The 26,096-nt window shown below is 38.5% G+C and overlaps 3 protein-coding genes across 6 annotated transcripts in view; 2 read left to right on the plus strand and 1 right to left on the minus strand.

Annotated features, from left to right (window-relative positions):
- Window positions 1-9,338, plus strand: part of abcf1 (ATP-binding cassette, sub-family F (GCN20), member 1) — a 16,572-nt gene extending 7,234 nt beyond the window's left edge. For both annotated transcript variants that reach the window (XM_059509836.1, XM_059509837.1), the window contains 16 exons: window positions 4,109-4,231; window positions 4,312-4,412; window positions 5,947-6,032; window positions 6,353-6,492; window positions 6,588-6,736; window positions 6,835-6,918; window positions 7,317-7,441; window positions 7,533-7,645; window positions 7,718-7,889; window positions 7,979-8,053; window positions 8,130-8,200; window positions 8,360-8,392; window positions 8,478-8,646; window positions 8,743-8,807; window positions 8,890-8,962; window positions 9,138-9,338. In XM_059509836.1, coding sequence (XP_059365819.1) covers window positions 4,109-4,231; window positions 4,312-4,412; window positions 5,947-6,032; window positions 6,353-6,492; window positions 6,588-6,736; window positions 6,835-6,918; window positions 7,317-7,441; window positions 7,533-7,645; window positions 7,718-7,889; window positions 7,979-8,053; window positions 8,130-8,200; window positions 8,360-8,392; window positions 8,478-8,646; window positions 8,743-8,807; window positions 8,890-8,962; window positions 9,138-9,304 — 1,746 coding nt within the window. In that variant the 3' untranslated portion in view covers window positions 9,305-9,338. The remainder of the gene's footprint in view (window positions 1-4,108; window positions 4,232-4,311; window positions 4,413-5,946; window positions 6,033-6,352; window positions 6,493-6,587; window positions 6,737-6,834; window positions 6,919-7,316; window positions 7,442-7,532; window positions 7,646-7,717; window positions 7,890-7,978; window positions 8,054-8,129; window positions 8,201-8,359; window positions 8,393-8,477; window positions 8,647-8,742; window positions 8,808-8,889; window positions 8,963-9,137) is intronic.
- A 460-nt stretch (window positions 9,339-9,798) lies between these two features.
- mrps18b (mitochondrial ribosomal protein S18B) lies at window positions 9,799-11,842 on the minus strand. The gene is made up of 7 exons (XM_059509839.1): window positions 11,689-11,842; window positions 11,394-11,556; window positions 11,219-11,316; window positions 11,046-11,114; window positions 10,873-10,939; window positions 10,731-10,790; window positions 9,799-10,592 (listed from the first exon to the last, which is right to left on the minus strand). The coding sequence occupies exons 1-7, from the start codon at window positions 11,767-11,769 to the stop codon at window positions 10,387-10,389; spliced, it is 744 nt and encodes a 247-aa protein (XP_059365822.1). The 5' UTR covers window positions 11,770-11,842; the 3' UTR covers window positions 9,799-10,386.
- A 636-nt stretch (window positions 11,843-12,478) lies between these two features.
- ppp1r10 (protein phosphatase 1, regulatory subunit 10) lies at window positions 12,479-24,467 on the plus strand. 3 transcript variants are annotated; one of them, XM_059509841.1, is made up of 19 exons: window positions 12,479-12,604; window positions 12,788-13,935; window positions 17,691-17,806; window positions 17,907-17,993; window positions 18,078-18,213; window positions 18,305-18,356; window positions 18,455-18,541; window positions 18,675-18,806; window positions 19,008-19,113; window positions 19,244-19,347; window positions 19,451-19,554; window positions 19,662-19,821; window positions 19,913-20,056; window positions 20,295-20,541; window positions 21,121-21,196; window positions 21,335-21,550; window positions 21,634-21,781; window positions 21,879-22,244; window positions 22,323-24,467. In XM_059509841.1, exons 3-19 carry the CDS (start codon window positions 17,700-17,702, stop codon window positions 22,445-22,447), a joined length of 2,397 nt encoding a protein of 798 aa, XP_059365824.1. In that variant the 5' UTR covers window positions 12,479-12,604; window positions 12,788-13,935; window positions 17,691-17,699; the 3' UTR covers window positions 22,448-24,467. The 3 variants fall into 3 exon arrangements, with proteins under 3 accessions (XP_059365824.1, XP_059365823.1, XP_059365825.1); XM_059509840.1 differs by having other exon boundaries at window positions 12,480-12,604; window positions 12,788-13,102; XM_059509842.1 differs by lacking the exons at window positions 12,479-12,604; window positions 12,788-13,935 and adding an exon at window positions 14,397-14,657.
- Window positions 24,468-26,096: the final 1,629 nt, after the last annotated feature.

Here is a 26,096-nt window from a genome sequence, read left to right on the forward strand (position 1 = left end):
ACAGTGATATTAACAGACCAAACTCACTAAACATCATATTAATAAAGTATACTATCTACAAAAAATCAGATGATCCATGAATTTGAATTCAACGCGTTTAATAACACGTTAAGCCTTTTGCTCCCATAGAAAACCATCATAAGGCTTAACGTGTTATTAAACGACTTGCATTCATATTCAGGGCTCAATCGTTTTTTTATTTTATTTTTATTTTTTTTGTACATTGTATACTACTTTATTAGTATAATGTTTAGTGAGTTTGGTTTTTAAAAATCACTGTCTTAGTACATTAAGCCACATTAAGCGTTTTTTTATAACGGTTTTCTATGGGAGGAAAAGGCTTATTCGTATTCAGGGCTCATCTGAAATTTTTTATTAATAGTATACTTTATTAATATGATTTTTAGTGAGTTTTGTCTGTTAATATCACTGTCTTAGTACATTAAGCCATGTTAAGCGTTTTTCACGGTAAGCGTTTTAGAGTGTCCCCTGTCATCCAGCGCAGCTGCCCCCTCAAGCATCAGGTCGCGGAGCAACATCTAAAAGAACAGCTGAGACCAGTACTGGCCGACAGTTAGGAGTAGCTGAAGCCTTTGCAAAATCTGTAAAATACAGCCGTGAAAGTAACAGGCATACCTACTGAAGTCACGGACAACCTCCGCGTCAGTGCCCATACCGCAGTGCCCATAGAGAGCGTGAGCAGATAACGAGCTCACACGCTATCTGCATGAGGAGTGCATAATCGACTCCAACGTGAATCCACTGTCCTGGTGGGCCAGTGGTGGCGTGATAATCAGTCTAGATTTCCGCTGCTGTCCAAAGTCGTGCGCAAATACATGTGTAATACATGATTTCTTTAAAAAAAAAATATTGGAAAACGCATGTTGTTGCTGTTGCTGTTTGGCATTTAACAATAAACAAAAATCTTTTAAAACGTGTGTCTCTGTCAGTTAAAATAGCAACAATATATGCTACATAACACAACGATAGAGTTTGTATGCAGCAAAATCAGGATAAATTAGGTATGTAAAAAAAAAAAAAAAAAAACGCCAGTAATACCGCATATCGCATTATTGAGCCACCCATAATAACCGCAGGTGAAATTTCTTAACCGCCACAGCCCTACTAAAAACTGAAAGTGTTGATGCTGCACTTTAAACTTTGGAAAAGTTATATTTTATTTTAAATATGAGCAGGCCTACAAGCTGGGATTGGTAATGCTGCACTGTAATCATAGTTATTTATTTATATTTTGCAGCAATATATACTTTGCAGCAGTATTTTATTTCTTATTCTTTTATATATATATATATTTTATTAAAAAGTATTTAAAAAAAAGTGTACACAAATTGTTAAAAAAAGTTTATAGTAATAGTAATAAACAACCTGCAGTTTAATGTTTGCATTTCTATCCCTTACTGTACCAAAAATGAACCGAACCATGACTTTAAAACCGAGGTACGTACCGAACCGTGATTTTTGCGTACCGTTTCACCCCTAATATATATATATATATATATATATATATTAGGGCTGTCACTTTTGTGAAAAAATCATTTTCGATTTTAAGACGTGTTCATTGAATCGATTGTAAAAATCGATTTTCCATGTAACAAAAAAAGACGTTTCCTTTTTCAACGTCAAATAACGGACAAACGTAAAGAGAGCGCTGGAAACGCATAAGTCAGCAATATTTCTTATTTATTGGCATGAAGTTTCGTGCAGAATAACAAACAGCAACAGGAGTGCAACATTCTCGAAAAAATATATGTGCAGAGGGGACGGCTGCCATAACAAAAGAAAAACATCACTGCAGGCTTCAACCCGGCTGCATTTATGATTTAGGCAATTCAATCCATTTCAAACAACTGTTCAAAAATTTTAACTTTAAATGGACTTGAGAACAGGCCGTGTGTTTTTTTTTATTGAACGTAACTGACACTTAGGCTAGGCGGCACTAGGCAGGCATAATGAAATGCGCAAAAAGGCTAGGGCCGTTAAAAATTTATTGGACAGGAAAACAAGTCGATCAACATTCTCGGGGTCCAGAACAGAGTGTTTTTTATTCACTATATGTCTAGCTGTTTAGAAGACGTGCTCCGACCGCACTGATGTCCCAGGGACACTCAGGTACAGCTGCGCAAGGTGGGGGTATTACTGCCAATTTTCCATCACAAAAGCCGGTCGCTGTCAGCCTGCAATGGTCCTTTTCATAACTCAGAATCTCCTGTAACTAGATGCGCGAATGAGGCGAATTCGCGTCTACCGCACCGCGAGACCTCCAGACGCGCGTAAACGTCTTTACATTGACTTAACATTGAAATCATTCGCGCCAGACGCTCTATTCACGTTTGGTGTGAACGCAGCATAAGAGGTCGCTTTCGACGTCACTGGGTCTTATAGGCGCGTAAAATTGCTGGTATTTTCTGTCTAGCTTTCGCAACGCATACTGCACTTTCGGAATTCTTTATTTTCTTTTTCTGCTTGTTTGTGAGTTTTGTTACATCTATATTTTTTAATTGTTTAATTATTTTAAAATTAATAGTGTACAGTCGTGGCCAAAAGTTTTGAGAATTACATAAATATTAGTTTTCAAAAAGTTTGCTGCTAAACTGCTTTTAGATCTTTGTTTCAGTTGTTTCTGTGATGTACTGAAATATAATTACAAGCACTTCATACGTTTCAAAGGCTTTTATCGACAATTACATGACATTTATGCAAAGAGTCAGTATTTGCAGTGTTGGCCCTTCTTTTTCAGGACCTCTGCAATTCAACTGGGCATGTTTTCAATCAACTTCTGGGCCAAATCCTGACTGATAGCAACCCATTCTTTCATAATCACTTCTTGGAGTTTGTCAGAATTAGTGTGTTTTTGTTTGTCCACCCGCCTCTTGAGGATTGACCACAAGTTCTCAATGGGATTAAGATCTGGGGAGTTTCCAGGCCATGGACCAAAAATTTCAACATTCAAGCCTTTTTCCAGATGCCCCAAACAATCGGAAAGGGGCTTCATCGGAGAATATGACTTTGCCCCAGTCCTCAGCAGTCCATTCACTATACTTTCTGCAGAAGATCAATCTGTCTCTGATGTTTTTTTTTTGGAGAGAGGTGGCTTCGTTGCTTCCCTTCTTGACACCAGGCCATCTTCCAAAAGTCTTGGGCTCACTGTGCGTGCAGATGCGCTCACACCTGCCTGCTGCCATTCCTGAGCAAGCTCTGCACTGGTGGCACTCCGATCCCGCAGCTGAATCCTCTTTAGGAGACGATCCTGGCGCTTGCTGGACTTTCTTGGACGCCCTGAAGCCTTCTTTACAAGAATTGAACCTCTTTCCTTGAAGTTCTTGATGATCCTATAAATTGTTGATTTAGGCGCAATCTTAGTAGCCACAATATCCTTGCCTGTGAAGCCATTTTTATGCAACGCAATGATGGCTGCATGCGTTTCTTTGCAGGTCACCATGGTTAACAATGGAAGAACAATGATTTCAAGCATCACCCTCCTTTTAACATGTCAAGTCGGCCATTCTAACCCAATCAGCCTGACATAATGTCTTGTGCTCGTCAACCTTCTCACCTGAGTTAACAAGACGATTACTGAAATGATCTCAGCAGGTCCTTTAATGACAACAATGAAATGCAGTGGAAAGGTTTTTTTGGGATTAAGTTAGTTTTCATGGCAAAGAAGGACTATGCAATTGTCACTGATCACTCTTCATAACATTCTGGAGTATATGCAAATTGCTATTATAAAAACTTAAGCAGCAACTTTTCCAATTTCCAATATTTATGTAATTCTCAAAACTTTTGGCCACGACTGTACATATTTGGTTAAAATCGATTCCCTATTTTCATTTTCAAAACTTTTTTTGGTTGGTCCGATCGATTTTCTAACTAAAAGTGACAGCCCTAATATATATATATATATTAGTTAGTGTAAGTTATTTTAGTACTTCAGCCTATTCTATTTTAGTACTTCAGCCTATTTGTTTCCGTTAGTTTCCAAGGCAACATTTCTAATCTTTAAGGTTTTCTGTCTAATATTTATATGGTTTTAGCTATAGTTGACAATAACAGCATGATTGTAGACGAATCCTCTTGTGTTGTGCAGATGGAGTATGAGCGGCAGGTGGCTAGTGTACGAGCTCAGAGCGCCATCGAGGGAGACTTCTCCATCTCTCAGGCTGAGCTGTCCTCTCGACAGGCCATGCTGGAAAATGCTTCGGACATCAAGGTGAGGCAAATAGGAGACTTTCATCTGAGACATTGGGAAGCACTTAATACTATGTACTCATTTCTGTGATCTGTTTTTAGCTGGAAAGATTCAGCATTTCAGCCCACGGTAAAGAGCTGTTTGTTAACGCTGATCTTCTGATTGTTGCTGGGAGGCGATACGGTCTGGTTGGACCGAATGGGTGGGTTGATGATGGTTTAAATTTGACACACAATTTTATTACTGCATTGAATTCTAGGGGTGTAACGATTACCGGTTTGATGATAAAATTCCTGTTTCATCTTTTAATTATCATTAAAACCGTATTAGATTACCGCAATTTTAACTACTCTCGATAAATGAAAACTGTCCAGCATAAAGCACAGTTTCAGTAACAGTCTCAGGTGCGCGCAACCGAGTAGTTGCGTTTCGAGTCAAAACAGGGCGGAAAAGCTGGGAGGTTTTAAGAGTGCTAAGGGAATTATACAACTGAATATATGAATTAATTAATTATAAGAATGTACCTCTGAAGGTTTTGACTGTCTTCAGAAATGATTCAATGGCATTTTGTTTTCATCTTTGCTCCATGTAATACCTAAAGCAGCAGTTCTAAATTCCAGTCCTCGCACCCCATCTGCTCTGCACATTTAGTATGTTTCTCTTATGGCTTCAGACATTTGTTCTATTCAAATGTAAGTGCCCTGTGAAGTGGACATCACAGGATATTCCACCATGATTCATGTTCAAAGTGAACGTACTGTATATGTTCCATTCAAAGTTCAAAGTGTGAGACGTGAATTTAAATTGTATTTATTTACAGAGGTTTATGATGTCCCTCTTGTCCGTGTGTGAAGACATTCGGAAGTGAAGTAAACTTGAACAGAAAGCTCAGGGAGTGTGGAGCAATGAACACTGTGTAAGGAGCATGTCAATGGGAGCACAGTTCATTCATGGAGCTCACTTCTAAAGAGTTGATTTATATGAAATGGTGTGTTAACAAAGAGTGACATACAAAATGTGCAGAGCAGGGGGTTGCAAGGACTGGAATAAAACCGCTGACCTACAGGAAGTGTTCTTAATAGCAATGCTGTTTTGTCCACGGGAATTCTGCTTTTCCATAAGCGCCACCTGCTGTCAGAGAGTGGATTTACAGAGACTTATATTTACATTCAGTCTGTGTGCAGCTTCGGTCTGGCCAAAAACTGACCGAATTTGCATGCCCTGCTGTAAATTTTGACTGGCTGATGAAAAACAAGCTTATGTGGATTCTACACATTCACATTCAGATAAGTTATCTAGAATTATTTATGGAGCGGATAAAATACATATAATCATTTTGACTTGTATCTTTTCTTTTTTTAAAGGCTGAAATGTGAGTTTTACCTTTTTATTAAACTTTTTCAAAGCTTTAACATGCTATTAAACTGTTCTCAGTCAAGCTGTCTTTTAAAAACCCGGACATCATTGGTAATGTTATTGTTTTCGTGATTATGCAAACAAAAATTCATTTTATTTGTTGTTGGTTAAGTGATTTGTGTGTCAGTTCTTTTTTAACGTCTCCAGCATATTATAACAATACTGTGATAATACTGATAACAGTGATTATTTTGGTCACTATAATCGTGATAAGATAATTTCATAACGTTACATCCCTATTGCATTCAAGGTATTGTACAGTTCGGAAGTGTTGCTCTAGTAAAAACTGTATTCTTACTCCTCTTTCCTGTCTGAATCAGGAAAGGGAAGACTACTCTCCTGAAGCACATTGCTAACCGAGCTCTTAGCATTCCTCCCAATATTGATGTGCTGCTTTGTGAGCAAGGTAAAGTACAGCCCATTTATATTAGTGTATTATTAATATATATTATTTAGAATTTTAATGGTTGTATATTTTCATTTTAATCTGTTTTTGTCATTCAGTTTTTTAATTTGTCAATATAATTATGCCATTTTTTCTACATTACAAATGTTGCCTTCTAGCTGAAATATTTTATTTCAAGTAAAAATAGTTTCTCGTGGTTTTAGTTAACTCTAGGAATCCTGGTGCATCCTATTTTCCAGACTTTTTATTTGAGCCTTCTGTTTTGTGCATGATATGATATGGTGAATCCAGCTGATTTTTTTCTCTTTGTGGTTCCTCAGAGGTGGTGGCGGACGACACTCCTGCAGTTCAGGCGGTGCTGAAGGCCGACACGCGCAGACTGAAGCTCCTGGAGGAGGAACGGCAGCTACAGAGTCAGCTGGAGAAAGGAGACGACGCCGTGTCTGAGAGACTCGACAAGGTCAGATGAGAGCAGCTCGCTGAGGTCTTCTAAATACACTGATCCGTGGAGTACTGAAGGATAACTGTGTGTTTGTGTGTGTGTGGCATTCACAGGTCTATGAAGAGTTGAGGGCGATTGGAGCAGCTGCAGCGGAGGCTAAAGCTCGTAGGATCTTGGCTGGTTTGTCTTTCACTTCAGAGATGCAGAACAGACCCACTAAGAAGTTCTCTGGTGGATGGAGGATGAGAGTGTCCCTGGCTAGGTGGGCACAATGAGGGAAAAAATGCATTCATTTGGTAATTGATTTAATGAAAGTAAACAAAAAATTGACATGAGAAATAAGAAAAATCTTTCTTCCAGAGCACTGTTCATGGAGCCCACGCTGCTGATGCTGGACGAGCCCACGAACCACTTGGACCTTAACGCTGTCATCTGGCTTAACAAGTAATTACTTTTGCTTTGAAGTAAACAATCCCATCTAGCTGATGTATTTACATTCCATGCAAATTATAAATAGCCTACTTTAAATCTTGATTGTGTTAAGTGATTGCATTACTAAAGACATTTTCAGTAGAAAATCAGTCACACCTTTGACATTAGCTGGGTTTCCCATTACCCTGCTTTTATGCGCATTTTGAAGCATCACATAAGAATCGATTGATGGAAGCACTGCTTTTCTATTAAAAATGCCTTAATTCGTAAAAAAGGTTTTTACGCTTGCTTGAGGTGGTTTTTTGACTTGTGAGAAAAAAGGGTTAATGCGAATAATGGTGGATGGAAATGCATTTATTGCTATATTCTACTGACAAATCACCTCTTTTATCTTTTATTTTTCCTTTTAGCTACTTACAGAGCTGGAAGAAAACGCTTCTTATTGTGTCCCACGACCAGAGTTTCTTAGATGACGTCTGTACAGATATCATTCACCTGGACAACCAGAAACTCTACTACTACAGGGGCAACTACCGTGAGTTTCATTTCTGAACAGCAACAAATGAAATCTACTGATAGTTGTTGTAATATCTTACTGTGTTTTATATCTGCTTGATGTCTTCTAGTGACGTTTAAGAAGATGTACGTACAGAAACAGAAGGAACTCCTGAAGCAGTACGAGAAACAAGAGAAAAAGCTCAAAGACCTGAAGGCTGGAGGAAAGTCCACCAAACAAGCTGTAAGTCCTTGAATTCTTCACAAGTCTAGTCTTCTCAAACCCTACCGCTCATTCTCCATCATTCTTTCTCAGGAGAAACAGACAAAAGAGGTCCTGACGAGGAAACAGCAGAAGGGGAAGAAGAAAGGTCAGGAGGAGGAGAGCCACGAGGCCACGGAGCTCCTCAAGAGACCGAGAGAATATACAGTCAAATTCACCTTCCCCAACCCTCCACCCCTCTCACCGCCGATTCTCGGCCTGCACAGTGAGGCTTTTATGACTTTCACTCGTTGTAGCATCTTGTTTTTATCAAACCTGATGACCAGTTTGGTGTATTCTCTCTTCCACTCACAGGTGTTGACTTTGGTTATGGAGGCCAGAAGCCTCTGTTCAAGAATGTGGACTTTGGTATAGACATGGAATCCAGAAGTAAGTCACACTAATTACAGATGCTATAAACTCTAATGGTTTTCAAGTGAGCTCGAGTTAACCTTCTCTGTTTCAGTATGTATTGTCGGACCCAATGGAGTTGGGAAAAGTACGCTCCTCCTGCTTTTGACTGGAAAATTAAATCCTGTAAGTACCAGTTATTTTTAAGTAATAACTCATAGTTGTAAAAAAAAACAAGGATGTTGTAATATTTATTTGAGAAAAATGGGTTCTTGTTTTTTCCCCCATGTTTGTTGACTTGTTTCCTTCATATCATTATGAAGCTTCTTTTTTTTTCCATTTTAGACAAAAGGAGAGATGAGGAAGAACCATCGATTGGTACGGCAGATGTTTAAAATTGTTCTTTTTATCATTTCTTATTTGACCGTTGTTAATTGGTTCGTTCTTCTGCCTGTGCCTGTAGAAAGTAGGTTTCTTCAACCAGCAGTATGCTGATCAGCTGAACATGGAGGAGTCTCCCACAGAGTACCTCCAGAGGAACTTCAACCTCCAGTACCAGGACGCCAGGAAGTGCCTGGGTCGCTTCGGCTTAGAGAGCCACGCTCACACCATCCTGATCTCCAAACTGTCTGGTAAGCAATTTAGGAATGCATTCATGTATGATTTTCAAAGTCATCTGTTCTTCAAAGTCATCTGTTCTTTTTTTTGTTTGTTTGTTTTTTTTTTAGGTGGTCAGAAAGCAAGAGTGGTATTTGCTGAACTTGCTTGTCGGCAACCTGACGTCCTCATTTTGGTAAGGAGTAAATGTTTTAAATATCTCAAGAATTTAAGTAAAAATGAGTGCTTTAACATTTTCTGTCCATGCAAATGTACAGGATGAGCCCACAAATAACTTGGACATCGAGTCGATTGATGCATTGTCAGAAGCCATCAATGAATACAAAGGGGGTATGTTTTTTTTTTAAACCTTATTAATCACAAACACTGTTTTATTTGTTGTGGTAAAATCTTGTGCGTGTAAACTTATATACAGTATATAAACCATATACAATAATGATGATTATTAAGGTGGAAACCAAAGAGTTCAATTTTTCCTATTAACATTTAATATGAATGTTTTTAGCTGTGATAATTGTGAGCCACGATGCCAGGCTGATCACGGAGACCCAATGCCAGCTGTGGGTGGTTGAGGACCAGACGATCAACAATATTGATGGTGACTTTGAAGACTACAAGAGAGAAGTGCTGGAGGCTCTCGGAGAAACCCTGGTCAACAAGCCTAAAGAATGAACAACGGCTGCTATTAATAACAAGAGTGTCGAACTTCATTTTAAAACCTCAATAGAACCAAAAAGTTTCTTGTTAAATTGACAGATTATGCGGAGCACCTGCATGCACACTGTGTAGGGTGATATAGACAAAACCCTACAGAGCCAGGATGGAGTTTTTCCACATTTTTAAAACCAGCTTTACACCTCAAGACTGATTCCTGAATTTTTACTTGCTGACAATTTATACATACAGCGCTTGTTCTTTAGTCATGATGTCTGACATTCTTGTATTCTTCTTACATTCAGGCCGTATTATTACCAGCTCTGTTCATCCATGTGATGCAATGCTATAAAACATGTCACTATTAAATGTGAACGGATGGGGCTAGCAGGGTGCAGTTTGATAATGGTGTGATTGCTGATGCATACATTTTGTATTAACCTGCCTTTATTAGGAGTACTTCGGTTCAGGTCATTAAATCATCATTATGCTTGCATTCGAAGCCAACTCCAAACCTATATAAGTGTTCAGTAACTCATCTGTCTCGAATGATGAAATAATCTATTGACTAACTTGATTTAAATAAATACATTGAATAAAATATGCATCCAGATGTCATGGAAAAAGCAAATAAATAATTTTTTGCAACAAAGTCAATTTTATCAGTGCTTTTATTTGAGATTTCTTGTATTATGCTAGCTTTGCATGGACAAAACGTAACGACATGAATGGAAAATGTACATTTCCTTCTTGCTCGTGTTATGGAAACTTCCAAATTTGAAATTACAACCACTCTTTTGATAGACCGTAATCAGGGTATCGCAATATGTAATTTTCAAACAATGATGAAAACGAGGCTGTGGGGATAGAAGTACACAGTGTGTGATGAGTTGATGTTGAACAACATACCAATTTTTCATCTGATGAAATGTCTTTCCAAAATGCTTTCAGTAGACAAAACGCCATAAAGAATTGACATTAAAAGTGACGTGATCTAGGACCTCCCATTGTAAAGACAGTAAGTCTATACCTCACTGCCTTGTTTTCATGCTGGTAAAATACATGGCATCTGCTCTGATCAAGGTCTATTACAACAAGATTCAAACATCTGGTTTCAGGTAGTCTTTGTAGATCCGCTTCACTCTTGCCAGTTCTCGCTCATCTGGTTTTATACTACCATACCACGAATACCACAGTTCTCCAGAGTGGAGGGAAGATGGGGCAGGGGTTGGTGCCACAGCACCGTGAGTGTTTGAGTAGTCCTCTTTGGAGTAATCAACATGAGGTAACTGAACAGCAAGTAAACCTTAAACAGAGGAAGAAAAGAATTGTCACATTAAGCACTTGAACACCAAATGATGAGATTTATCCTTCTCTTCTGGCTCTTTCATAAAAGGACTTGTGCATATTGGCATTTACAACAATAAAGAAAAAGTCAATTTACCACAATCTCTAGCAGTTTCTATGGCCTTGTTAAGTAGTTTCTGTTGTTTCATGCACACACCTGCGGAAGAAAAAAAAAAAAAGTAAAATGGTGATCAGATCATGAGTATATCAGAAATATAATGTACGGAGTAATTAATTACCAGTTCGAGTGGGATCATGCACGATTCCTGTTTGAGGACTAATGAACTGCTGCAACAGATTCACATTCTGCAGGGAAAAAAAAAGGTGTGTTTGTTAGAGCAAATACCTTTGAAGTATAAAACTGACATTTTCCACTTAAAATAAAAAAAAATGACAGATTTGAAAAACGCACCTTGTAATGGACAATGATGTTTGGATCACGACAGATGGGACAAGGGTTACCACATACCTTATCCCCTCTCTATGACAAGACAGGCAGCCTCATTAATACAAATGTAATGGACTGAAGAAAAAAACATCTGAACAATCAATCAAATCAATCCAAAACAAATGTGTCCTACTTACAATACAAGTCTTTCTGGTCTTTTGAGGAGGGACGCCCCCCTTATGGTTCCTTCTGTAGTTAGACCACACAGGCTTGGATCCATAGCGCTCAATGTACTCTACAAAAGGTCAGACCAGCATTAAACACTGATTCACCACAAGTGCTTCATTTAATCATATAATCTATCATATTTACCTTCACTTTCTAAGTATTCCCATGGTCTGTCTGAATATCTAGACAGTGTCTCGGAGTCTGTGCTTTCAGCAGCATCAGCAGATGATGATGATGATGATAAAGCACGAAACTTCAGACGCAGTCCTGGAGCAGCACTTGAAGTTATGTTCCAATAACGAATGCTCTGTAATACAAAACGAGTGTTCGGTGAGAGGTGTTTGTACGCGAATGACTGCCCTATAACCACAACAAACACAATTCTACATCCAGTATAAAACAACATTCATTATAAAAATGCTATCGGTAACCAACCAACCTGTGTTTGAATATTTCGTTGTAAAATGACAGGAAATGTGCGGGAAATTGCTATTCCAATGCGTTGTAAGGAGGTCGCCATTTCGCCTTTATGGCAAAGGAAGTTGTTGAGAGGTTAAAGTGTACGGTTACGGAAGTGCGCGTTTATTGTTCGCACTTTTTTCATTTTAAATGTATTCGGTTTACTAAATAGTAAATTATTTCTGACAAAAATCTACGTTTAAAATGCATTATGTTTTGTTTGTGAAACCTGAAACGATCCCTCATGTTGGCCAGTTCGTGCAGTTAATAAATTATTATTTATTTATTTTTATTTGCTGATGTTTTGCTTTTTTATAGGAGTATTATTTGTGGTTATATAATAAATTATCATTTAAATGAATACAAAAAAAGATACAAAAAATACAAAAAGTATATGTATACAGTGTTATGCTATGTATTATCACTGAAAGCACACCCAAATACACCCATCAGTTTTAATGAAAGGAATTAAACATTACATAAACATTACAACGAGTATTTTAACCCACATTTTGAACATAATAGCGTTATAGTAATTCACAGAAAAGGTTGAGTCGACCTCAAAACAGCTAGTTCTTGAATGTGCATACACGAATATGCCTATATTATTGTACAATGATGCAGAGTCAATTCTTACACCATTTATACATTTAAAAAGTTCCAACGATTTAATGATGATTATCTTTGCACCGGAAGACGGGGGAAGGGGGAGATGGGCCGGGCGCGTCCTTCAACACACAAGGTCGTTTCGAGAGCGCGCTCGACAGGACCGCGTGATCATCAACTCCATTTAGTGTTGAAAGAAACGCCCGAAAGCGCGCACACGAACGCAGGATGACGTCAGAACTATATATACCGAGTCCCGCCCTTCCGGAGCATTCCTGGATTTGTCTGAGGTAAGTGATGTGCAGTGGGTTGGTTCTCCACTTTTTCGATTTAAAAGACGATTTTTACCCCCAAGTCTGGCTATCACGTCAGTTTTTTTAATCAGCAAAAACGACCTTTCGACTATTCTCTGGATTTCCGCCGCCAAATACTCGTTTTCTCTAACTTCTTTTTGTGCTGTTGTTTCGTTTCAGGTGTGACTCGGTCTCAGTGAAGATCTGGCGTCGAGGATTTTTCAACTGTGTGCGAAGATCAAACCCCCCAAAATTCAGTTTTTCTACTCGAGTAACGGACATTCGATTACTACTTTTTTTTTTGCTCAAGATTTTTCAAGAAGGAAAAGCTCAATTTCAGCCACTACAATCCCGCCCATTATGCCATTTTTCAGCCAGTAATGATAAAGTCATGACAGTTTACGTTCTCTTAAACTGTTAAAAAAAGCTGAAAATTGTTGCTGTTAAGCACAATATATTAATAGCAACCCGAGACGCAGAGGAGAGGTTTTAATAGTAAGTGTTCTTTCAAACCAATTTGAATCGAAACTGCGTAACAGTTAACCAGTTGTCTGTGTTGAAAATGATTCCAGATATACATAGAGATTGTAGATTCCTAGCTGTATCGAGCCTGGCGAGCTAACTGCGCCACGGTGTCTAGAAGCAGACAGCATGCTGAGATAAAGCGAGGATAGAGTATGAGCTCACACCGCAAAGACCGAGCAAACGCCCTGCTTCTCTTTGTGTGTGAGACGGAACAATCCTAATGATTACTACAGAAGCGATAAATAAATCATCGAATAATAAGCTAGTCATAAGCAATCTGTACATAAAGATTGCCAAAGGCAGAGCCAGGAAGTGTCTGTATATTGGGGCTTTTTATAAACTGCATTCTTTTCAGAGGAGAGCTCACTGGAACAATCAACGCAATCTGCACATAAAGATTGCCAAGAGAGGCGCCTGTGGATTTAGCCGAGCGGGGGGGGGGACTGAAATCAACATTTTGTTAATAATAATGTCGTTAGGTGTTTTTAGTGTTTAGCGGAACCGGATACCGTTGAGTTTGGTGAAATAAACCTACATAGTCGATGATGATTTATACAAATACATAGCAGTCTGACTATAAAGATTGCATTTTTATTTTTTTGTATTGTGTGCTTAACGAGTGCGTAACGTTAGGTTAGGATATTATTTGTCTTGTCGACTTTGCTTTAAAATGGCGGACGGGTTGTCCTTTGCTCGGATCACTCGAGGCAATGGTGGCTTTGTTTTTCTGACTGGATCTACGGGAAATACTGTAGCTCGGAACGGCTGTCTCGCGTCGCCATCATCCCCATAAACAGCTCGAGGTATCGTCTTAATATCCGTGAGTCGCTAGCGGGGTAAATGTAGTTTACACTTTGTAAACGGGCGGGGGGGGGGGAATGGCCGTTGTATTTTTATTTTTTTTTAACTTGTTTTAATTCAAAGATGGCGACCGGGCAACCGTTCTGTTGAGTGCAACTCGTATGCGCAGGCAAGTGTTTAAAGATAGTGGGCGTGGTTTATCTCTGACTCCAGCCAATCAGAGGAGGTGCCGTCAGCTGCCATATGAGAGAGGGAGACTTCTACAGATGGTGTCAAATCCCCCCGTGGACACTATTGAGTAGATGCATATTCATATTACCGGCCTTTAGTCTGACCAACACTGGATGTTATGTGTTGACAAGTTCTAAGGCAAAACCTTTGGGTGATTAGCTTAAAGATGTCAGCTGTTTATGTAACACTGGATAAAAAAACAAAAAGAAGTAAGGTGACATGGGTTTGAACAAAATCTTTAGCTCGCTGTAGGAAGAATATTATTCAGGACTGGGTGAAATGTGACTTTAAACAATGTGTTTCTTCACATCTACATTTAAACAAAAACTTGGCAGATGAAATATTAATCTTTTCTTTCCAGTGAATGTACAATCTTGTTGATTTTATCTTGTTTGTTATGACAACTGTGACGTTTCCAGGAGTTGTGTGTATTGTTCCGTGTTTTAGGAGTTCGCTTGTGACTATAAAAAGTTCTTCAACAACAGTGTTGCTGGTAAGACAAAACCTGATTTCTCACACGATCAAAAGTGCCATTAGTAAACCTTTTCCACTGTCTTGGAAATTATATTGAACATGGATTCAAACGTAGCTAAACCATTGCATGCTTATCAGTCGTAAAAATCTACATTGATTCGGTGCATATATTTCTGTGTCATGTTCAATTCGCCCCGTTGTTCATTTTCAGCTGTAGTTGGTTGGTGTCCAGCCAAGTGTGCTGTAGTGAGAGGAACTGAAGGAGAAATAGTCTCTCTCTGCTGCTCTGCGTGGGCGGGGCGAATGACGTGCGCGCGCTCTCTCTCTCTCTCCCTCTCTCTCTCTCTCTCTCTCTCTCTCTCGTTCTCTCTTTCTCTCTCGACCAGAAACACTATGCCCTCACCCGTCTCTTTGTAATATTAAATCAGTTATTATTACTGACAATTATCCATCTTTTTCTAAGAATGTATCTTTTTATTGCATACATTCTATTTTTACTGTATTTTAATATGTCCTGATCATATTTGATAATTACAATTCTCATATTGCTTCGTGGCAAATACACGGTTTCTGATTTTTTTTTATTCAGAAATAACCGCCTGGTGGCGACGACATGCAACTTAGAAAGAAGGTCTTGCGTTCAGTCGCACAAAACCCTCGAGTTAACCTTTAGAGATAATACATTTATTTGCATAACTTGAGTTTCTTGCAACTGGATACTGATCCACAAGATGTTAAAATTCAAGTCTTACAGAGTCTATTTCCTTCATTATATTTGTATATATTCCTTTTTTATCATCACATCACGTTTAAAATGTAACTTTTTTTTAACCAAACATATGGTCACACATTATTTGGGTAATATGCATTTAATATGCAATATTGCATATTAAAGATAAATTATAATGAAGGAATACACTCACAAAGCCACTAAGGCTGATGATGCATGGGGTAACTTTTTGAACAGTGTTGCAACCAGATGAGAGACTGGGACCATGACCGATCTGAAATATCCAGATAGACATTTGTTATTCTTTCTCAATGTAAAAAATCCCAAGCAGCATTGCTCAAAAAGTTCCCCTTTGTATCATCAGCCTAAAGCACTTTTTAAAAAAAATCATTTTATAAAAATCATTTTATAATTTTTTTTTTCCCCACCTAGTGGTTCTAAACTCATACTCATATATAGAAAACATACTTAAAAAAGGTGCAGGTAATTTACTGAGATTTTAAAAACGGCATTATGTAACTGGAAAATATTAAAAGTATACTGTTTAAAATTAGTTTACACATTGGTTCTACAGTATATCATATTAATATTTAACTACTAATGTACTTAGAGAAACAAAAAAAATATTTTTTTGATGCATTGCACTTTCCAGTGTTCATGTTATGCACAGCATTGACAGCATTAAGGTGGGAAGCTGGTAAGGTTAGTGACAGGTTTGGTGATATGGTTAGGTTGGGTGTATGTGTTGTATCAAATTATTAATTTAATTGTTAAAATGAAATTAAAAGACACTTTAAGCTAAAGTGGCCTCTACATATTTTATGTCCATCAACCTTATAGCAATGACAATTTTGGATATGGGTAAAGACTTTGATCGTTTTCATGTTTTATAATGTAATGTATGTAACTTGTATTCACAATATATTGTAGAGGTTTTGGTTTTCATGCATCTCATTTTACTCTAGCATCTTTCATCTATTGATATTAGGTTATAGACAGATGGATCACAGCAGTGTCTAACAAGGAAGGATGAAGTTATATTAATGCCAGAGTTCCCGTGTGCATCACAGCTGCCAATGTGACAGTTTATTTCTGATAAACAAGAAAATCCAGTCAATCATTTGAACACTTTTACTGTTGCCTCCCTAGTTTGGTTTGAAATTCTTATTATGAATGATAGTAGTTGTACTACAGTTGATTTTTTTGAAGGATTACAAGGATTATTATAAAAATTACTTAAATACTAATAAAAGAAATTGTAAAAACTGTTTAACTGTAAGTACATTTAAAAAATTAGATTTTGTCTTTCCCTTCTTATTTCTGCTTTTGTATCATTATTATTATTTAAGTGATATAATAATCTGAATGCACATTACTGATCACAGCCATTATATTACATCTATCTTAACTACGTCCTTTGAACCTGTGATGTTTACTTTGGATAATGTACTGTGTGTATAAAAAGCAAGGTGGGTTTATGAGAGTGACATTACACATGTGATATAACACTTCACTTTTACATCTTTCATTATGTCAGATTAAGAACTGAATCATACAGCGCTTACATAAGCAAAAATCCAGTCTGAGTTTCTCATCTAATTAAATAAGTGACATACTTAATCAATTATTCAGTCTGTAATCTGCTGTTAAACTATGGCAGTTGTACCAGCTGCCCCTTTCTATTAGCAGAACCAGTAAATATTGACAGCCCAACAGACATCACATATTAAACATTTTATTTACCAAGAAGGATTCTTTGCAGTCAGTTGGAGTAAGATATTTAATTTCTTAGTCTTCCAACAGTTTTGGGGATCTAGTAATAATCTAAGTCCCTGCATTTTTCAATTACACAATTTTCTAAGTGATGAAACATGAGTATGTTTATTAATGAAGACATTACTTTATGATTGCACTTGTGATTGCAAATCACATAAAAGGTTTAGTGTGAACCTGAAAACTGCTAAGATGTTTGTATCTGATTCAGTACAATATATTAAAACACAAGTTTCATTCCATTCTTTGAATGCATGCAGTGTTGACAGCAGCTGTGATGTCTTTGGTAGTCATGTGACCATTTATGTTCCCAGTGTATTCAGAGTTTCTTGCTTCCAAGTTCTCTCAGATTCACAGTCGCTTTGGTAAATGTACATCACTAGGAACTTTTGAAAGACTCAACATTGTCCTTGTGCTGTTCCAGTGAGCTCTCCTTAAGTGCCATTATCACATTATTTTAGTATTGATTGGTTGATTTCATGCCATATCCCAGATTCTCCCCAGTGGCATAAGCACACGAATAACCCGTGTTTTCTCTCCCTCTGTCAGTAAGCAGCTATGGCCGTGGGCCCGGTGGACCCCAGAGAGGTGCTGAAAGGAGTTGAAGCTATGCTGGGGAAAGATGGAGAGCTACGAAGCCTTGAGGGAGTTGCTAAAGTCTTCAGGTGAGATGCTGTACCATTTTTATTTACTGGATTCCTCTCAAAAAGCCATCAATTTCTTTAACCAATAGTATTTCTAACATATTTTTCTTTTTTCAAACAGTCTCATGAAGGCCTCTCATAAAATGGTCAGCAGGTGCATGTATCTGAACATCTTACTGCAGACAAAATCACATGATGTACTTAATCGGTAAGAGCAATAGCAATAAAAAATGAATAAAATTTAAACCTTTTTGCTTTCAAATTTATGTTTAACTCTTTCTCTTCTGCTCAGTTTCATTCGAGTTGGAGGCTACAAGTTGCTGAACTCTTGGCTCACCTACTCAAAGACCACCACCAACACCCCCCTGCTGCAGCTCATACTGCTCACCCTGCAGAAACTCCCACTGACTGTGGACCACCTCAAACAGGTACTTCACCACACCACAGCCCATAATACTCACTCACACACACACACACATGCCCCCGCAGTCTTCTAACTCCTGCTCTCTCTTCTGCTAGAACAACACAGCCAAGCTGGTAAAACATCTGAGTAAGAGCGGCGAGACAGAAGGTAAGAGCATGTGTTTCAGGAATCAATGCCAGACAGTCTGCTTACTGTCTTCCAGAGCTCAGGTTTGTACTCTCTCTCCCTCTCTCTCTCTCTCTCAGAGCTGAGGAAGCTGGCGTCAGTGCTGGTGGAAGGCTGGATGGCTATTATCCGCTCTCAGAGCATCTCCAGTGCAGCATCACCCAATGGTAGGGTTTCCAGTCTACATTGGCTTCTATGTCACTCTGTTTCTTCCTTAAAGACTCGCTGCACGTTTAACTTGATTTACTGGCAAGGGGCCTTTCTATTATTGGCGAATAACCCAACTGTGTTTTCCATCAGACAAGAAGCGGAAAAAGGAGGATGGAAAAGTGCGTCCAGAGGTGAAGCCCCGAGAAAAGGTAGCAGATGAGGAGAAGAAGAAAGACAAACCAAAAGCTTATGCTCCAAGTCACGCAAAGATCCGTTCTACAGGTTAGTCACAAGTGTTTTATATTTCTGCTTATTTTACTTTTTTTTTATTCATAAATGATTAATGTCAGTATAATTTATCTTTTATAATAGATACACAATTTTTGTCTCAGTCACATTTAGACCTTGTTTTAAAGTTCTCGTCTCAGAAATAGATTTTTAAAAATGATCTGTTTAAATGTACGCCAAACATTGTGTCTTCAGGTTTGGAGGTAGAGAGTCCAGCTCCAGTTCCCGTGAAGAAACCCCCCCCTGCACCCCAACTTGGAGACAAATACAACATCAAGCCAGCTGTTCTTAAAAGACCAAAGTAAGTGGAGACTAGTTTCCTTCTTGAAAATAATGAGCAGTCACATGAAATCCAGGATGATTTGAATGAATGCAGTTTTACTTCAGAGGGTTTGGAAATGAATCATTAAACTCAGACTCTGTTTATTCAGCACATCGCCGATTGACGCACCACCAGTGGAGAAGAAGTACAAGCCCCTTAACACCACCCCCAACTCTGCCAAAGAGATCAAAGTCAAAATTATACCCGCACAGCGTGAGTATGCCCATTCAGCACCTGCAATATGATTATGATAATCTGCACTAGAGTAGAGTTTCCCCTCTGACTGGTGCTTAATATCCGTCCCTCTTCCTTGTAGCGATGGAAGCCACTGGATTTTTGGATGCCCTCAACTCCGCTCCAGTGCCTGGCATCAAGATCAAGAAAAAGAAAACAAAAGCAGTTTCCCCTACCACTAACAAGGTGTGCCACATCAGACAACCCTCGTTTGTGTTTGTGCTTTAGGATTTTTATTTTCCCCAGACGTCTAGAATCACACAAAAAAACACAAATTCTCTTGTGCCCCACAGCCCTGTCCGTTTGACAACAGGCCGCAGTCATACTCAGGCACACAGGCCAAACCGTCTTCCCCTGAGACGCCCTCGTCTCAGACACCCCCTCATGAGAACCCAGACCTGGAGCAGCCCGGCACACCCGTGCCCACCGAGGACCCTGACGCAATGGAAACCGGTGAGTCCTGCTGCATAGAAAAGGGTCACAGCCCCACTGAGAGCCATATGAAAGAATGTGCTGAATTTAAAATGCCTTTTGTGTTTTTAAGGTGATAAACCCAATGCTCTGGCTGAACCTCGTGGTGAGGAAGAGAGTCTGACTAAGAAAGGAAAGAAAAAGAAAAGTGTTCGGTGGGCAGAAGAGGATCATCTCAAAGAATACTTCTACTTTGACCTGGATGAGACTGAGAGAGGTAAAGCAACACTTTCTTCACTTACACTCCTGGACAAAAGTTTGAAGTCTGTAAGGTTTTTTTTTTTTTTTTTTTAAATAACCTTTTTTTTGCTCGTCAAGGCTGCATGTATTTGATACAAAATAAAGTAAAATATATAATAATAATACTAATAATATTATGAAATATTATTACAATACAAAAAATGAAAATGTGATTCGTTTAATAATAATGATCACTCTTTATCCCTCTACCTCAGTGAACGTTAATAAAATTAAGGACTTCGGTGAGGCGGCTAAACGGGAGCTGATGATGGACAGGCAGACGTTTGAAATGGCTCGTCGTCATTCTCACGACACCATGGAGGAGAGGGTGCCCTGGACTCCTCCGCGACCCTTGACCCTCGTAGGAATTCTGGTCATTCCTGGTTCCACCAGCAGAGAGAAGATGATCCAGAGAGACAGAGAGATGGGCATTCTGCAGGAGATCTTCCTCAGTAAAGAGAGGTAAGACAACGCTTTGATAACTTTCTCATGTGGTATGTCAGGTTTAGCATGACACATTCACATCGCATTAAATGCCCACAATATGGTGTAAACATAGCCACATGATGTAGGCTGGGAATCCATTTGGATTTAAATGGATTATATAAAGTGGGCTGTGATGTCATTTATGATTTATAATAATAGAAATATGTTTTTGATATTTTCAGCGTTCATTTAAATTTTTGTTTAATATTTAGCAATTATGTTTTTTTTTTTTTTTTTTTTTACTTTTAAAAAAAAAAATGTTTTTTTATTTTATTTTTTACGTCTGTAAAGAGTAGTGCTCTTTAGGTCATTTTTATTTCAGATTTAGTATTTATTTAGTATTTATCATTTATTTTAAGTATTATTATTTTTTAAATATTAAAAATAGGTTTTTCATTAGTTTTTTTTAAGTGTTTTTAATAGATGTTTAAAACCCTTGCTCAAATGAATCCTTCACATTGGTGAATAAAGTAAAGAGGTTTAAAGATGTTTATTTCATATTGTCTTTATGAGCTTTAAATGGACCTGTATGGTTTGTTTCCTTTCTCTCTGCAGTGTTCCAGACAGTCCTCACGAGCCTGACCCTGAGCCGTATGAGCCCACGCCTCCTCGTCTCATCCCACTGGATGAGGTACGTTTTTTTTTAATATATATATATTTATATAATATTTGTGTATATATGAATTCCCCTTCCATTTCTCTTTCCTTTCATTTCGAAGTGTCAGATGTGGTATGTCGTTGACCTCTTTCTTCTTCTGTGGTGTTGTAGGACAGCAGTATGGAGGAGAATTACATGGAGCCCGCTGACGCTGCTGCTTCTGGTGGCTCTTCTGGCTCTAATGAAGGCTCCAAGCTGCCTCCTGTTTTAGCTAACCTCATGGGAAGTCTGGGCAACAGCGGCCGCAGCCCTCAGGCGCAAGGCAACACCCCACCAGCCAGTAATAACCCAGCTGTTAATGTGCAGGAACTACTCTCATCTATTATGGTAAGCCAAAATCTGTATCTACATGGTATTCACCATGAGAAATTGCAGAGTCTTTGATTTTAAGCATCTCTTCTTGTTTTCAGGGTGCTCAGGGATCTAACCAGTCTCCAGAGGACCTGATCAAACAGCCTGACTTCTCGGATAAGATCAAGCAGCTTTTGGGTTCCCTGCAACAGAACCAGAACCAGAATCAGAACCAGAACCAGAACCAGCCTGCTAATGCTCCGCCAAGTACGTGTTTGCTCTCATTAACAGCACTGCTATTTTGAGGAATAACTGGATGATGGTTAAGCAGTGTATTTAATGTTCTGTTTCTCTCACTTCATAGTGAACACGGGTCTGCTTGGCCATGGCCCCGGCATGAACATGAACCACATGAACAACATGCCGATGCCCATGAATGGGGGTTTCCCTCCAAACAAGCCCCCTGGACCACATTTTAACCATCCTCCTCCTCCTCCTCCCCACGGCCACGGACCACCCTTCAACCCCGGCGGCCCACGCATGATGGGTCCTCCGCCCGGTCCACCGGGCCGCGGGGTGGACAACGGCAACTACTGGGGCGACGACTCCATGAGAGGAGGCCCTCACCGGGGAGGACACTTCCACCGGGGCAGAGGGAGAGGAGGAGACCCGGGCTTCAGAGGACGAGGGGGACGCGGAGGACCACGTGGGGGACACAACAACATGGGCGGTAAGTTTGACTGCCAAACGCTTTTAATTTTCCAACATTTAAAACGAGCATGTAAGTAATCTTTTTCTTTCGTTTCAGACATGTCAAAGAGGCCAGTGTGTCGCCACTTCATGATGAAAGGGAATTGTCGGTATGAAAATAACTGTGCGTTTTACCACCCCGGTGTTAATGGACCACCGCTTCCTCCCCAGCACGGACACTAACACACCCAAAAACTGCTGTTCCTTGAACTCACCACTAGTGGGCAACAGGACTCAAAATGAGCCTCGTGTACAGGAACTGAAACAGGGCATGTTTGCGTCTGTGACAGCACAATCCCACCTGCTTCCTCCGACTGTACAGTTGCTTCAACAGGATCTGAACATTAATTGTTTCTTCTCCATTTACCTCATCTGGAAAGCTGTGAGAAGATCTGAGATCCTCTGAGAAGAGTCAGACAGTGTCTAAACCTATTACTTGACTTTGCGGCCTACATGTAAAGAGTGATTCCTGGAGATGGAGATTGATATGTATATTTTTATTGTGATTCTGTGTATTACTAACCTGACTGCTAAAGATTGTACTACATAACTGTAACCACTAGGACAAGGTGTAAATAATGGTCTTCAGCCAGTGGTGTACAGTGACTTAAGCTTCTCCTGGTGGCCGAAACACAAGATACTGGCTGTGCAGTTTTCAAAATTATAATGGGCACATCAGTTATTAGTGCAGTTTGGATTTGCGTAATGAAATGTACACTTCCAAAAGATGTTAGAGCACAGAAATTTTATTTGAAGATTCTTCTGGTTGAATTCAGTCCCTCGGAAGTTGCTGTACTGTTTGATGTTTTACTTGCGGGTTTCGATCGAAGAGGGAGAAACCATACTTCTATGAAATGTGTAGATGCTGTCTAATTTACAGATCTGAAGCACACATGGTCCTTCTTTTTTTCATTTCATGATATTTAGTGTCAAAAAAACTCTTCAGCACTGAAAAGCATCCATGAATTGGCATCATGTTAACTTTATGCCCCAAATTGGAAATACTATAGGGATAGATAGTATTCAGACCCATTACTTTTCACATCTGGGCACAAAATGCAGCATTTTTGAAGTCCCGCTTAATACTTGAATTGATACATTGTGATGGAAAGTGATCCTAGCCTGCTAAAGAAATATTAACTGTTGTTCTGTGTCGTGTGACAATCAGGAGAATTAGTGATGATTTCCTACTTGATGTTGATGCTATGGTTTGATTTGCTTTGCTGTGCGCTCATGTTCTCGGACCCGTTTGAGTCTGTCCTGCTCTATCAGTGTTCAGCTGAGCCGAACCTGGGCTACAAACCACTATCAAGGCCAAACGTATTCAGGTGTTTTCTGTGAAAACAGTGGCCATTGTCTCTTGTGGGACTCGATTTTCTTTTTCATTTTTTTTGTTGGATTCACTATTTTCCCATGATTTTATTTTGATACAAGTCTAATGATTTTTTTCTTTTTCTATTATTGGTGAAGAGATGTCTATGTGTCAGAGCGCCGCATAAACACAATAAAAGGCACATTCAGAAATGTAAGGCGTCTTTCTAATTGTAAATGAATAAACGCTATGAAATTCACCAGAATGTGCTGTTTTCTCAAATTAGCTTTTATTTTTAGAGCAAGTGTCAATATATAATGACCACTCTCTCTCAGTGCCTGTTTGCATTGTGTAACCTCTAAATGCTTCATTGTTTGAATGTCAAACAGGGTTACTGAATTTCCCTCGCCCTCTCATGGCAGTCCGGTGTGGGTGCGTTTGCCTTCCTGTCTGTCAGATCCGTGTTCTCAGGGCGGAGTCGGTGCAGAGTGTGTATGATGAGGAGTGGCCTGTGCTCCCAGCCCTTCTGGTTAAATATTGACTTCGGCTTCGTAGAATTTCTGCTGGCGTGCAAGGTGCAGGAAGAATAAATTAGAGTTAAGGACACCTCAGCAATTGATTCATCCTATGTAGCATTCGTTTCATTTTTACGAGTTTCAGTCTGTCCTCAGCCACTGTACAGGAAAATTATTTGAAAAAAAAAAGAACAAAAAAATAGAATACCTACTAGCCTACTTTGCTGAGCATAAAAACATCCAAGCAGTTCTGTGATCGTGATGCTAAACTAGAATGCTGTTGTCAAGTATTGTTTAACATTTAACATTGTTTAACAACTGTTTGTTATATGTTTATTTCCACAAAATAAATGAATAAAGCAAGGTTTTTAAGATGTGTTCAGACAAGCTCTTTTTCTTGGTAACAAACTTGCAAATAAACACTATTGTTTAAAGGTTTTGGGGTCAATAATTATATATTGTTACAAACTATTAAAATACAAAATATATTTATATATTAAATGCTAAATTATGTTCCATTGATAATAATACTTTTATGTATGTATACATAAGATTATAAATGATATAATTTATACAGAAATATTTACATACTTGTATAACAATATTGTACAATACATTATTACAAATATATTACATATTAATTTATGCAAAATATTTATATTTCAAGTAAATGCTGTCTTTTGGTCTTTCTGTTAATCCAAGAATCCTGAAAATTATGTATCAATAATGCATGGTTTCCACAGAAATATTTAATCACAAATGTTTTCCCAAGTTGATAGTAATAAGAAATGTTTCTTGAGCAGCAAATCAGCATATTAAACTGATTTCTGTAGGATCACGTGACACTGAAGACTGGAGTAATGATGCTGAAAATTCAGCTTTCATCACAGGAATAAATTACAATTTAAAATGAATTAAAATAGGAAAACATTCATTTTAAATGCCAATAATATTTCACAATGTTACAGTTTTTTTAATTAAATTAATGCTGACTTGGTGGACATATGAGACTTCTTTCTTAAAATATATTATATTATTTAAAATAATGTTATTTTATTATATTACGTAGTGTTCTATTTATATAAATGCATCATTCATTCATTCAATCATCCATTCATTCATTCATTCATTCAATCATCCATTCATTCATTCATTTAGCTTTATTCTATAATTATATGTTTGTTATTATTATAATTATTATTATTACATATATTTCCTGAAGGTTAAGTACCTTTTACTTTGATATAAGGATCAAATAATAGTTGACATAGTTGAAGCACATCCTCAGTTGTCTGTTTTGTGTGTGTGCGTGTATTTGTGTGTGTGTGTGTGTGTGTGTGGCAAACCTTTAGTTTGTAAGTCGGAGTAAGTAGTACCTATCATTATCAGAATAATATCTAGGGACAGTGAAATGGCCAGCTGAAGGACAGAGAGAGTGAAGTCATAAAAAGACTGGATTCATTGAGTCTGAGTGGAGCTGGTTGTTGTGGATTTAATTCCACTCGGCACAAAGACACCATTGATCCTCGGCTGGTCATATTACCCCACAGCCGCTATACTGGAAAGAGGCTTTGTCAGGCCTTCGTTTCAGAGAAAGTCATTTTTCAGAGAAGATGAAATGAGCTACACGTACCTCTCCAGCTCACCAGCAATGACTTGCTCCGGAAGTGTTAACATTGCCTACGTTTGAGCAACTCCACAGAGGATGTTACACAATAACGTCTACAACTGACATGTAATAGAGATATCAGTATCATTTCAAAATGATTTACCAAAATGTCACTTGCAATGCTTTTCCTTTACAAGAACTGCTATTTCATAAAACAAAATAAATGAAAAGAGAGAAAAGAAAAGAAAAGATATATTTTTAATAATAATAAACGGTTACACAGAAAAAAAGATTCACCAAAATTCTTCGTCTTAAGGACACGTCAGCCTTGTCAAGGAACAGTGTTCGAGAAGCTTCCTTTTGAGCGCTTCATTAAGCAAATGTTTAAAGGGCAGG

The sequence above is a fragment of the Carassius carassius genome, chromosome 25 (assembly GCF_963082965.1).
Source record: "Carassius carassius chromosome 25, fCarCar2.1, whole genome shotgun sequence".
Lineage (NCBI taxonomy): Eukaryota > Metazoa > Chordata > Actinopteri > Cypriniformes > Cyprinidae > Carassius > Carassius carassius.

Coding starts and splice junctions, on each gene's coding strand:
- mrps18b (XM_059509839.1), bottom strand. CDS start 11,769: ATGGCGACCTCCTTACAACGCATTGGAATAGCAATTTCCCGCACATTT. Junction 11,557..11,688: donor AACGAAATATTCAAACACAG/GTTGGTTGGTTA, acceptor TTTGTATTACAG/AGCATTCGTTATTGGAACAT. Junction 10,940..11,045: donor ACATCATTGTCCATTACAAG/GTGCGTTTTTCA, acceptor TTTTCCCTGCAG/AATGTGAATCTGTTGCAGCA.
- ppp1r10 (XM_059509841.1), top strand. CDS start 17,700: ATGGCCGTGGGCCCGGTGGACCCCAGAGAGGTGCTGAAAGGAGTTGAA. Junction 19,555..19,661: donor TTTCCCCTACCACTAACAAG/GTGTGCCACATC, acceptor TGTGCCCCACAG/CCCTGTCCGTTTGACAACAG. Junction 20,057..20,294: donor CCTGGATGAGACTGAGAGAG/GTAAAGCAACAC, acceptor CCTCTACCTCAG/TGAACGTTAATAAAATTAAG.